This window comes from Phalaenopsis equestris, unplaced genomic scaffold (genome assembly GCF_001263595.1).
Source record: "Phalaenopsis equestris unplaced genomic scaffold, ASM126359v1 Scaffold000507, whole genome shotgun sequence".
NCBI classification, from domain to species: domain Eukaryota; kingdom Viridiplantae; phylum Streptophyta; class Magnoliopsida; order Asparagales; family Orchidaceae; genus Phalaenopsis; species Phalaenopsis equestris.
This window is the reverse complement of record NW_018164947.1, coordinates 719576-733665: the sequence shown is the minus strand read 5'-3', so window position 1 is coordinate 733665 and position 14090 is coordinate 719576. Positions and strand designations below refer to the sequence as shown.

The 14090-nt window shown below is 39.3% G+C and overlaps 1 protein-coding gene across 1 annotated transcript in view; it reads right to left on the bottom strand.

Moving 5' to 3' along the window:
• Positions 1-14090, bottom strand: part of LOC110028265 (HEAT repeat-containing protein 5B) — a 168556-nt gene that overhangs the window by 143869 nt on the left and 10597 nt on the right. Inside the window, 1 exon segment of the mRNA XM_020730035.1 lies at positions 5784-5890. Within this exon segment, the coding sequence (XP_020585694.1) occupies positions 5784-5890 (107 nt within the window).

Genomic DNA, 14090 nt, shown 5'->3' with positions numbered 1-14090 from the left:
TAAAAAGTCATATGTTTCCTAGAATTGTTGGTCTGTGTTTGGTACTTGCAATTATGCTTAGTGATCATCTTTATCATCTCATCACATCAAGTGGAGTGATGGGGGTTCCACTAGTACACAATCTCAAAAGGGTTCCACCAATACACAATCTCGAAGGGATTGCGTCTCATGTTCTGGCTTACGAATTGATTGTTATCAAATTTCGCTTGGGCTAGAATCAGATCACACTGCTTAATATTCTTTCCTCACAAAATAACTCAGAAGTTTCTTAGGCTCCCGTTAACCACCTTCGTATGTCTATCTGAATGAGAGTGAGATGTTGAACCAAATAGAAGTTTAGTGCCCAGCATCTCCCATAGGGTCCTCTAAAAGTGACTCAAAAACTTGACATCTTTGACGGAAGTGATGCTCCTGGGTATCCCGTGTAGCCTCACAGCCTCTTGGAAATATAAATCAGCGACATGTGATACATCCAACGTCCAGTGGTAGGACACAAAATGTGTCATCTTTGAGAATATATCCACCATAACCATCACGGAATTATTATTTCGTTGTCATCGGGAGACCCACCATAATATAAATGTTAAAATCCATCCACGAGGCCTCTGAAACTAGCAATGGAGTGTATAGTCCTTTATTCTGCCCCTGGGTTTGGCCACATGACAACGGCAACATTGCCTGACGTGCCACTCCATATTACTCTTTAGTCAAGGCCAAAAAAAAATGTTCTCTCAAGAGTGCGAGAATCTTATCCCTACCAAAATGCCATGCAAGTCCTCCATTATTGCTTTCTTAAATAATGAATTTCCTCAGCGAATATCTAGGAATACACAATTTATTTTGGTGGAACAGGAAACCATCAGCTCAGTGGTATTGCTCAGTAGGCTTCTCCCTACTCCCAAATCTCGATGAAATCTTTGTTTGACCCATACAACTCATTCACTACCACAAAGCGAACAACTCGAGTTTGCATAGAAGTGATCAATAAGTGGAGGCGGCTCAATGGTTCTGGCTTCCCGTCTTGTGATTAAGAACAAACTGGAACAATTCCAAGAATTTCGCCCAAGTTGCATGTCGACACTTTAATTTATTCTAGTTGTTCAAGAATTTCTAAGCCTCATGATCCGTGAATAAAGTGAACTCACTAGTCAGTAGAAAGTAACTCCAGTGATTAAGAACCCTCACAATCGCATAGAACTCCTTGTTGTATGTCGAATATTTTCTCCTAAACTCATTTTAACTTCTAATCGAAGAATATTATAGGGTTGTCTTCCTAGATCAGTACTGCTCTGATCCCTGCATTAGAGGCGTCACACTCCACCTCGAACAACTGATTGAAGTCTAATAATGCCAATACTGGTGCCTGAGTCACCTACTCCACTATATCAAAATCGGCCTGAGATGCCTCCATCCACTGGAATTTCTCCCTTTTCAAAAGCTTTATCAGGGAGTTGATGATAGTACTGAAGCTCCTGATGAACTGCCAATAGAATGATGCAAGCCCCAAAAATTGCATCATCTTCCACTTGTCCCCTGGTCTCATCTGGATCAGATGGTACCCACTACATAAGTTGATATTATCGTAGGGCAGCACACAGGTTGGTACCCTCTCAAACCAAACCTCTAGCAATGAGATCATGTACCTGTCGTTATAACTCCTCTTACTCTACAAGTCTCAGTCTGTAGGTGGCTCGATTAAGCAACTCTGATCCAAGAATAAGATTAATGGAGTGTTGAATGTCCCCTGGTAGCAGTAATCCCTCTAGAAGAATGTCAGTAATCACGTCCTGAAAATTACATAGCAGCGACTATACGGGCTTCGGTATCTCAACCTCCTCATCAATTCCCTCTAATAGAACCAAAGTTATAGCCACTGGAGCCTCTCATACCGACTGCATAAAGGTAGCTCTTGAGACTACCGTCCCCTCTGTGATGTCTACCCCTCTCGCGTTCTTAACAAGCAAAAAAACAATGTGTCTCCCACCCTTTTTGGATGAATAAGTTTTCTTGAACTCGTCGTGTTGGGCCTTGTGATCGAACTACCACGGCCTCTGCAACAAAATATGGCACGCGCCCATGGGTACCATGTCTCGCCAAACCTGGTCTTGTCGCTGATCTTCGATAGAAATCTCAACCAAGAAATGTTGATCAATGTGTGTCTCATTTTCTCTTTTAAAACAAGAGAGTAGGACTAAGGATGATTCAGTGTGGCCAACCCCAGTTTCTTCACAATCATATTAGATATTACATTCTCACAGCTATAACATTGATAATCAGTCTGCAGATCTTTCCCTTCATCGTACACTTGGTCGAAAAACAGCCATGAATGATTCAGCGGCTCAGTCTGTAGGACTCTCCTCATAACTAGCATCTCTTCCTCATTTAAACGAAGTTGAAGCTCCTCCTTCGGATCCTCATGTGATTCCTCTTCCTCCACTTCCTTGACAACGCCCTGCACAGTGAATGAAACAACTTAGCTAGTAGGATAGTTGGAGGCTATTTGTCTGTAGCCGTGATACCTAAAACATCTCCTGACAAGCACCATACAGGGCGAATTACACTTTTTAGGTTTCTTCCCAATCAAATCTGTCTAGTCACTGCCCAGCCCGGTCTTCCCGACTCCTCCAGGTGTACTTTTGTTAGTAGTTGCAAATGTAGGTGGATGTTTTAAGGAGGGTTGTTGCCTATTTTGTTTTTGTTTTTTTTCCACCTTCAAAGCTAAGCTAAGGACATCTCCAAGTGACCAATAGGGCTAGAGTTATACAACATTGGTGATAGCAGGCTTCAAGCCCCAAAAAAATTGGGTTATAGTATGCTCCTCCAACTTGACCAACTCACACTCCATCTGCAACTAGCCATACTGAGTCATAAAGTCCACTGATAAGTCTCTCTATTATAGGTGGGGGAATCTCAAAAACATGTCCTGATGGTAACAAATAGGTAGATACTTTCTCTGCATCTCCTTCCTCATCTTCTCTTAGTAATTTTGCCCATGCCTACTCTCTTTCTTTGCCTCTACAATTCTTTTCACCATAAGGAAGCACTTTCTTTCAATTTGATGGCCTCAAAATTTACCCTCTTATCTTCTGACACTTGTACTCGAAGATTATTTCAACTAACTATAGTCATTCAATGAAATCAACTAGATCCATACCTCCATCAAACTCTAACAGGTTCACTTTGATTTTGAAATCTCTGTGTCCTCTATATGGTGCCTCCTTTCTTGGCCTCATCTAATAATAAATTGTGAAGCGTTAAGGCTTGTCTTCCTCATCACTGCTTCATCATCCATTTCTCCTCTTCAACTTTCGATAACACAGTAGAGAGCAATCTCCCCTTGGGTTTTGTCTTCAAACTCTGCAAATTTCTGCTGAAGTTAACAGATCTCTCGTCTCATCTCTTCTGGATAGGTTCCACCATGTGTCTAATTGGCAACATGGTTAGGACCTAGGGAAAAAGGAAATTAAAAAAAAAAATTTGTAGGGGTGGATAGGGTATGGCAGTTGCTAAGAAACCCTAGGATATGACTAAATTTAAGCTAGCTCTAATAGCAATTGATACCGAAGTTAGCCCAAACAATGACAGAATAAAATTATTATTGTTGAAATTCATTTAGGTTACAACGAAGACTCGTAAAACAGGAATAAAGCAACATAAACACAAGAAACTCTCTAGTGCGACGAAGACAATGGTGGGTTACGGGCTAGATAGCAAGGAGGGAAGCGTATGGATGTGCGGCAGCAAACAGATGGGTTATGGTTGAAAAGGTGGGAGCAACAGCAGGCTGTTGGACCACTGATGGGGGAGGGGTAGAGAAGAAGGTAGCAAGTAGTTGGCAGCAGTGGCGGGAGGTTAAAGATGGGAGTAGCGGCAGCTAGCAAGAAACCTGGAGGGATTGGAGGAAGCAGCAGGCAAGTAGAAGGATTTACAGCAACGAACAGGAAGGAGTAGACGAAGGCGAGCAGCGAAGGTGACCACCACCTTGGAGCATAATATAGCTGGAGCACCACCAATCCTCGGATACAGCCCTAGCTAGAGAATAGGTGCTGACGACAAAAAAAGGCTGGAAACAAAGACTGAATGTGAACAAAATGAAACACACATATATAAGAGTAGATAACTAGGAGGGGGAGGCCCCTCCCCTTAGGCTGTGATCCTAGCCCATGGACAGAAATCAGTCAGCACCTGCCATCCTCTGACCAGGTTCAGTCAATTTCAGTTCAACCCTCAGGGAGCCCCAAGTCAGTGACAAAATTCTTAGGGTCCTAGAATGAATTTAAGGCTCAGAATTAGCGGGAAGAAAGATGTGGAATAGCAAGGAAGAGAAAAAATGCAAGGTTGATGGAGTTTGAAAAGGGATTGAAGAACTTTGGCGGCTATTAGGGCCGAAAACAGCATAGATAACAAAGAAATGATGGTTTCAAAGATGCATGACTGTCGAGTAAGTTCCACTACGTATTCCTGAATAAGTCACAAACACAACGCTTAGAAATTAAGAAAATAAAGCACTCCTTGAAACAAAAAAATCGTTCAACACAAACACCCAATGCATAAAACCAAAGAAAAAGCCCAACACCAGAAGAATAACAACATATAAATAGTTTCCCTTGAAATAACTCCAATTCAATTTCAAATATTATAAAAAAAGGCCTACATGCTTGACGGCAGTCTGCAGGCGGTAATTTTCCAGCTTCGGTTAGGAACAGGATGGGAGTTTATCCCAATCCACATGCTGCATAAGCGGGCATTACATGATCATGGAACTGATCCCATATCACTCTCTCTGAAAAGGAAAGACTTCGTCTTCTTCATTGTAAACACTCGGATCCACGCAATACGACAACAAGCTAGTGGCACTAAAAATAGCGGAAATATGGTAGTATCTGCATCAATCAATCTTGTAGGTATTATCATTGATCATCTTAATGTGTGAATCGACCATCAGTTATAAGTTTGAGTTTCCCCAAAGAACCTACAAAAAATTTCTCTTTCTTCAATATGATCCATACCAATCCAGCTTTCTTAGTCCAGTTACTTATTTCTGGGCTTCTAATATTTAGCATTTTATTAGTAATTCTTGTCCTCAACTGTTCATTTAAGATCTAGATCTCTTTGACTCTAAGATCGGCATCAATGTTAATCTTAATAGCTGAAAGTTAGGCCAAAACTTCAATGGAGTAATAGAATTTTGCTCATTTAAGTATATGAATGTTAACAGCTGAATCATTTCTTCTCTCGTCCAAGTTTTTTGCCATGACCAAGTTATGTTGCTTCCAATTTCATTGTGTGATGGCTTTCATTTCTTTTGTTGTGTTCTGTTGTTTCTGGTTTCATTGCATTGTCATTGTGTCTCGGCACTCACTCCGTCATTATAGCCTATTATATCTTGTCCCTTTTTGCTTACTTGTGGATGGCATATGGAGGTCAACAGTGCAAGAAAAACAGCTAGCTAAAGGAGGCGTCCATTGACGGGCATCAGAAGGTCTGAAACTTTGCAATGATTAAGTAGGTATACTATAATGTGTTTTAACATTCATTGGTTTGGATTGTTTGTGTTCTTTACATCTGTTTACAATTTTTGGCACGTAAAGTATAGTGATTAAGCTTAATAGCTGAAAGTATAGGCCATAACTTCAATGGAGTGATAGAATTCAGTATTAGCATTGATATACTTAAATACTGAAGCCATCATTGGCACGTCACTGCAAGTTATCAACAGACTATCGCTGAGAACTTCCTAGAAGGAACACTAGGTTCTATTTCATAGAAAATAAAAAAATTACCTCATGGAACTTAAGTAGTTTTGCAGCAATATTGACTGTTTCAGTCAAACCAGAAGTAATCTTTCGACCAAAACAGCGATACAACTCTCCTAAGCATTGAGCTAGACCTACAATAATATCAATAAAAGAAAAGTAATAAAGATCAGCTCTCACAAAGATTCACATAGATCAATACAGCTTCTAAAATGAACCAGAATAGAAAGGACATTTTAAATACAATTATAAAAGTATTCTAAAATAATGTATCAATGTAATAGGCCAAAAAATTGAATTAGAAGGAAAAAAAAAACAGAAAACTTACATAAATACAACAATAAGCAACAGGAAGAGAAGACCTACACAAAAAACCCAAGAAATTATGTTTCAGAAAGCCACAGTAGGAGAGTGAACGGAATGTCATGGATCGATGACCAAAATTAATGAGAGTTCAAGAAGTTGTGAAGTAGATATATTTCCAAGGGGAATGACACCCAAAATACCCCTCACCTATATAAGCCAACTCTTAAATTTATGATTTTTAAATCAAAAAAACGTAAAGTTTCTTTAACTACCCACAAAGCTTCTTACATAATCAAAACACCAACACATCAAACAGCAATTCCTCTTTAAATTGGAATGGCATTCACAACCCAAAATGGCATTTTATCAATTGCTATAATGAGGGATTCATGTAAAAATATACATGAACCTACTTATTGAGCCAGCAGACTCTACTTACATCAACTAGTGGATAATTACTAATGCAAAATCCCATGCCACTTCTCAAGGGGCTCTTTTATATGAAATATATATATATATATATATAATATATATATATATGCTAAGGCTCGCCTTTGGTGAATAGGCGAACCCTTGGTTTCTCTGATTTACAGTGATTTCGTCTTTCCTCGTCTTCATCTTCGTCGCCTGTTCGTCGTCGCGTCGTAGCGGCTCTCGAGTGAAGGCGTCAGGCTCTGGGGCGACATTTGAAGGACGTTTGGGCACAGGCTTATTCTGCGGCTCGTTCTTTCGTCATCCCGAGAAGCACGGGCTCCTTTCTGCGGCTCGTGGTTCGTTCTTCGTCATCCCGAGAAGCACCGGCTTCTTCTGCGCGTTCTTCGTCATCTCGAGAAGCACTGGCTTCTTCTGCGGCTCCTGTCCTCTCTCGCAGGGCGTGAGTTTTCCTCTGGCTCAAACGAATCGCCCACTGGTTGACTTCCCTTTAGGCATTTGCTCTTCTTCTACTGTCACTCTGCTGTCCCACAGCTTCCCTTTAGGCATTTGCTCTTCTTCTACTGTCACTTTGCTGTCCCACAGCCCCACCTCCCTCTTTTGGGATGGCTTCGGACAGATCGTATGTTGCTGCCCTTGTGGGTGTTCACGCCTCAGGTACATCTAAATCACCATCTTTTCCTCCTTCATTTGAGTGGGCGGAGAACATCAAGAAGCCTGGTAAGAAAAATGAAAAGTCTGTCATCTTTTTTACAGAAGACGATGGTATTCAACTTGCTTCCTCCTGTCGTCTAAATTTGATTGGAAAATTTCTATATGGTCATCCCAAAATGGAGCTCATTCGCAAAGAATTTGAACTTATGCACCTTGTTGGAGAGTGAAAAATTGGACTAGAGATGGGAGACAAGTTCTTATTGAAATTAACAATGAAGAAGATTACATGTGCTAATTTACTAGAAGGATAATCTGGATTGATAACAGAGCAATGAAAATTCTGAAATGGTCTGTGGATTTTAACCCATAGACGGAACCACCAATCATTCCAGTTTGGATTCGCCTCCCTGGTCTGAAATTTCATTATTTCTCTCAAAAAGTATTGTACTATATTATCTCAGCTTATGGAAAAACCACTCAAGACGGACATTCCTACCTTTAATATTTTTCGTCAATCTGAAGTCAGAGTACTTGTTGAAAGAGACATCACTTCACCCACTTCTGAGAAAATCTAGTTGGGCACACAGCACCATGGATATTAGCAGAAGGTAGAGATTGAGCATTTTCCATCGTATTGTTCGAACTGTTGTATGTTCGGCCACTCAAGTTCCCAATGTCACCATCTACACCCCCACCTCAAACCAAAAAAGCAAAGTGCTCCGTTAGAGGTTGTGATTCCATCTCATCCCGATCAGCACCACGTTTTTGACATAATTGATCATCAAAAGGATACCCCGAAAGACGTCAATATCCCCGTAGGCAATATGACAACCATTTAGTCCCCAGTTCTAGCTCTCCAGTCTTTGGAACCTCCTATCGTGGGGGAGAGGGAGATTCTTCAGACTCCGTCTGCCATAGAACTATCGTCGATAATACAGGTAGAAATACTTCTACCGCTTCACCACCACCTCATCAGGTTCAGAAAGATGTTAATATTACTCAGGCTCATGGGATCATGATGTGCAACGACCAACATCTATCCGACCACCTTTGGAATCTACTGATCAAATGAGTCAATCATCGGATGAGGAATGGTAGGTCTACACATCCAGGAGGAAGAAGAAGAATGGAGATCTACTCGAGCTCAGGAATCTAATTGATGATAATTTGGTTACTACGGGCAATGGTACTCACCTTACAAATTTGTTAACTGACTCACTTCCGAGAACTCGAGGCAGGAGGACTAAAGTGGGATGTTCCTAGCACTTTTGTGCTCTTTTGTGACTTTTTGATTTTTTGTCTTTTTGCTTTATTTGAGTTTTGTGTGAGTTGTGTTGTATGAGTTGGGCTTTCTTTTAGGCCCTCTCATACAACTTTTCTGTATTTTTTTCGTATTAATATATTTGCCCTTGGGCTTTTTTCAAATATATATATATATATATATATATCTGTGTGTGTGTGTGTGTGTACGTATCTATGTACGTATGTATGTATTATAAAAATCAACATATTGAGAATGTAAAACAATGCTTTCAACCCCTCCACCTAAGAGAACAAAAACGGTAGCAAAAAGCTTTATGATGGCTAGAGAACACTAGAGTTAATACATATGCTAGGACAACAGAGTGCAAATGCACCCCTATAAGTAATATCAAAACAAAATATAAAGATTTAAAATTAAACACAAAATAACTTCACTATAATGGCATGTCCCTTAATTAACATAAGTGAAACCATGTGATCAAGTCTCTTCCCAACATTCAATAACATTGAAAATTTGTTCAAAATTCAAAAGCAATCACCAGATCCATGTGGATATTTGAATTTAAAATAGAAACATCTCGGTCCAACAAACACGGATCTTAGGAAGTCCTCTTAGAAGCATCTCTCAAGAAGCCTCTTAACAACGACCTCTCTTGACAGGGATCAACTCAGCACTCCAGGTGTTTCACTTAACACTGCAATTTCTCTAAGTATACTTAGGCACTTATTTCTTGTTAATAATTACTATGAGCACAAACCTCAAAGCATTTATCGTCACAATATAGATTGCAAACAGGAGGGTTAGATCATTTCAATTCATATGGGATAACACACAATATAAATTGCAAACAGGAGGGTTGGATCTTCAATGTTCATCAGCACTTCAACCAATTCACTTAATTAATTCAACAAGAAAAGTTATACATTTGGGTCACACCCCAACTGACCCCTCCCCCTTTCATTTTTAAGGTTAATCATGATGCAACAAAGGTGGACGACTCAACAAAACACAATTCTCACCACACTGATTCTGACTTTCACAAATCAAGACGTAATGGGTAATGAATTAGTCTAGCTCCATCGTCACAAAAATTCTCAATCTAATTCATTCATAATTCATTGATATTTAGCGTGCATAATAATATCATCAAAATATATACATTGCTACTAAAAAATCCAACATATAAAAACATGTAACCAAAAGTCCGTACAGCTTCTAAAATTCTACAATCCAAAAGCTGCATAACATCACACATGTCTACTCAATCTTGTAATCCTTAGCCCTTCATGAAAATCAACAAGAAAAAGAAATGAGCTACAAGCTCAACAACATAATCAAAGCTGGAGTAAACTTCTATAAATTGAAAGAAAGCAACGTGCAAGTACAATCATAGGTCATATGTAAAACAAGAGTACATTAAATGAACATGCTTTAATCATGTGAGACATTTAAGGTAAAAGGCATGCAATGCAGTAAACAGTAAAAACTACAACTAAAATATATTTCATTCGTTCAAGTGCAATCATAAGAATGTTCATAATAATTTCATAATCAATAACTGTCATCTTAGAAATGTCACTTATAATTGCATAAGCTTTACCTAAATTTATTTTATTTCATTTCACATCATTGGATCATCACCCAGTCCCTCAACAAAAAATAACTATTGATAAAAATTGGTCCCTCGCAATATAACATTTATCAAAATACCAACAATTATATCCATGCCTAAATATCAGGAGCGATAATCATATCTTTCCCCGTCATTCGTACACGCATGTTATTCATATAATAGTCTGCTTATCACAACACTTGCGACATTTATTTATAAATAATTCATATAATAATCATTCATCATAGACAAATCATATATCATATCCATAAATAATATTATATGAACACCTGCAAGTCATGATTTATTAAACATGTTCACTAGATCAATAAAAGCAGTATAATGAGAACTATTATTGGTGTCAAGTCAAGTTTACATTCATATAACGTATGCATCCATTCAGCAATATGATAAAATTTCTATATAAAGCCGCATATCAAAAAATCACAGTGATCCTATAGAAAGATATTCTTCTTAATTTAGCACATGATTAATTCAATTTAATTGACGGAACAGTGCTACAATGGGTGTCCTTAAGCTCACCTCAAACTGGCCACCAAAAGTAAACCAGATGGAATCATGTATTTCTTAGAATTTCGATGAAATTCTTAGTTGGGGTCTTAATTAAACCCCAAACATAATTTACTTTCTTTCTTACCTCTACATGATTTCCTTGCATTAATACCTCTCCACAATTTCTTCCCATTCCCTTAATCTTCATTTCCCTCCTCTTCTGTATCTTTTCTCTTATCTAATTAAGGTTGAATTAGATTTGATAGACACAAAACTCTCAATTAATTAAGGATTAATTAGATTTGTCACTTAGATAAATATTCACTACAGTTTACAAAGCCTCCTTGGACGACCCCAGCACATCCTTGCTAACAAAGACCACTCAATTAAGTTGGATCAACTTAATAACAGCAGCACAAAAATAGAGAGAATAAAAGGATAGAACCGAGAATAGAGAATACAGATTACATTGCATATGAATAAGAGAAGCAAATTAAACCTTCTTAAATAGAAGACTGTTACATATATAAGATAAAAGCAGAGGTAATATTCTCTGCAGGAGATGGTTAGGATATTATATGCGAGTACTGTGATGATGGGAGAGAGTGGTGGTCCTACCTGCAGCAGGCAATGAGAGGCGTTACCCAAATAACTGAATAAAGGGTGCTGATATTACCCAGCACATCCTTGCTGACAAAAACCATTCAATTAAGTTGGATCAACTTAATAACAGCAGCAGAAAAAAAGAGAGAATACGAGGATAGAACCGAGAATAGAGAATACATATTACATTGCATATGAATAAGAGAAGCAAATTGAACCTTCTTACAGAGAAGACTGTTACAAATATAGGTTAAGGCAGAGGTAATACTCTTTGCAGGAGATGGTTAGGATATTATATGCGAGTACTGTGATGATGGGAGAGAGTGGTGGTCCTACCTGCAGCAGGCAATGAGAGGAGTTACCCGAATAACAGAATAAATGGTGTTGGCATTACCCCCCTGCAAGCAGATGAGTCACATTTGTGAGCTAAAGCTTGGAGCAAAGGAGTTGGAAACGTTGCTTGTGTAGAGATTGGTGAAGATATCCGACGTTTGATTCTGGGTATGTATTTAGTGTAGTTAGAGATGTCCAAACTAAATGTTTTGCCTTATGAAGTGATAATCGATTTCGATATGCTTCGTACGAGCATTAAGGATTGGGTTGTTGGAAATGGCTATAGCTGATATGTTGTCACAGTAGAGGGGTGTCGACTATTCCAGCGGAATGCCCAATTCGGCAAGTAAGTGACGAAGCCAAATAAGATCTGCGGTTGCAGCAGCCAAAACGTGATATTCGACTTCCTCGGAGGAGCGCACGACCATGTTTTGTTTCTTAGTGGTCCATGAAATTGGAGTTCCACCTAGGAAGGTGCAAAATCCAGCGTCTGATTTTGGTCAAGTGAGTTGATGGCCCAATCGGCGTCTGAGTAGGTTTGAAGAGTAAGAGGAGCATGAGAAATTCTGAGAGCAAATCACTTGACCCTTTTAGGTAGCATAATAGACGTTTAAGCAGCTGATGGTGAGAAACCAACAGAGGAAGCATATGTTGACAAAGAGAATTGACGGCGGGTTATCATGAGGTATTAAAGAACACCGCTGACTTTCCTGTATTTTGTGGGATTATCAAAGGGTTTGTTATGAGCAGTGATTTCATACCTCTTTGCAGAAAATGGAGTTGCAACCGCTTTGCAATATGGCATGGCTGTGTCTTGTAGAATGCGATAAAGATATTGATGCTGAGACAAAGACATGGACTCTTTTGTGCGGGTGACATTGATGCCCAAGAATTTTGATACTTTGCCTAGATATTTGATTTGGAAGGTGGATTGTAGCTGTTGCATAAGGCTCTCGATAGCCTTGATGCCATCACCTGTGATTCCCATATCATCTACATAGACTAGTACAAAGAATTTTCATATGTTGGAGGAGAGCAACAGCGATAGATCGAATTTGCAGATGTGGAAGCCTCATTTGATGAAAAAGATAGAGATAGCGGCAAACCATTGATGAGGCGATTGTTTGAGGCCTTATAATGCTTTCTTGAGTAGGCATACATAATTTAGGAAGTTGGGATCATTGAAGTCCATCAGTCGCTACAAATAAATTCTCTTCAAGTGTTCCATGCAACAATGCATTAACGATGTCGAATTGGAGTAGTGGCCACTGCTTGTTAAAGGCAAGAGTGAACAGAAGGCGGAGAGTGGCCATTTTGACAACTAGACTAAAAGTTTCAAAGTAATTGACGTTGACTTCCTGTTTGTAGCCCTAAGCGACAAAGCAAGCCTTATGTCGGGCCACATTCAATCGGGATGGAATTTTGTGCGATATGTCTACCGACACCCACGAGCTTCCTAGTTTGGTGGGAGGGGAACTAAATCCCATCTAGTTTGAGCTTGGAATGCATGAAATTCCTCGGACATGGCCTTTCGCCAATGAGGTAGTTTAACAGCTTGGGTGAATGAGGTGGGGTCCGAATTTTCTTAGAATTAGTGGGAAAGGTTGAGCTTTTTGATAGGTTTCAGGTGTCTAGTTTTTTTTTCGGGTGAGCATGGGATGGGGAACATGTGTTGACGAGGGAATTGTCGGATTGGTTGTCGTGGGGAGTTGCAGTGGCATGGGAATGTTGAGGAGGGATTGAGATGTCTTGCTAGTGTTACAGGAGCGTGGAATAGAGAAGTGATTGTGGGAGAAGGTGAGGTAGTTGGAGTGATCGATGGCAGGACGAGGAGTGGATTAGACCACAATTTGGTAGATTTGTGTAGGATTAGTAGAGCTGGTAGATGTATTGTGAGTGAGGTTTTTGAATGGAAAAGAGTTTTCGTGGAATATGACGTGCCTTGATATTATAATTTTGTCTGATGCACGGTTATAACATTTGAAGCCTTTATGTGTGGGAGAATAGCCAAGGAAAGCGCACAGGATGGAACGAGGTGCTAATTTATGACGTCTCGTATGCTTTAGCCATGGGTAATAAGAAAAACCAAACACTCTTAGATGGAAGTAAGTTGGAGATTCTTTATGTAGTTGTTCACAGGTAGAGATAAAATTGTTATTCTTGGAAGGCATACGATTAATTAGGTATAGTGTTGTTTGAAGTGTGTCCACCCAAAAATTGAACGAAACAGAGGCAGCATAGAGAAGTGTTCTTGTTGTTTCAATTAGGTGACAATGCTTGTGTTCGGCAACACCGTTTTGTTTCGGTGTATGCGAGCAGGAGAATTGATGCAGAATTCCTTCTTGGGATAGGAAAGAATGAAGGGTGGCGTTATTGTTTTCTCCACCTCCATCGGAGCATAGTATATTGATGGTTGTTTTAAACTAAGTTTGGATCGTCTTTATGAAGAGAATGCATTTTTGAGTGGTTTCAAATCTATGGTGCATAAGAAATAACCAACAGAACTTGGAATAATCGTTAATAAAAAAAATGTAATCTTTATATCCTTGATTAGAGAAAATTGGGGAGGGTCCCCATACTTCTAAGTGAATAAGTTGAAAAGGTAAATAAAAATGTG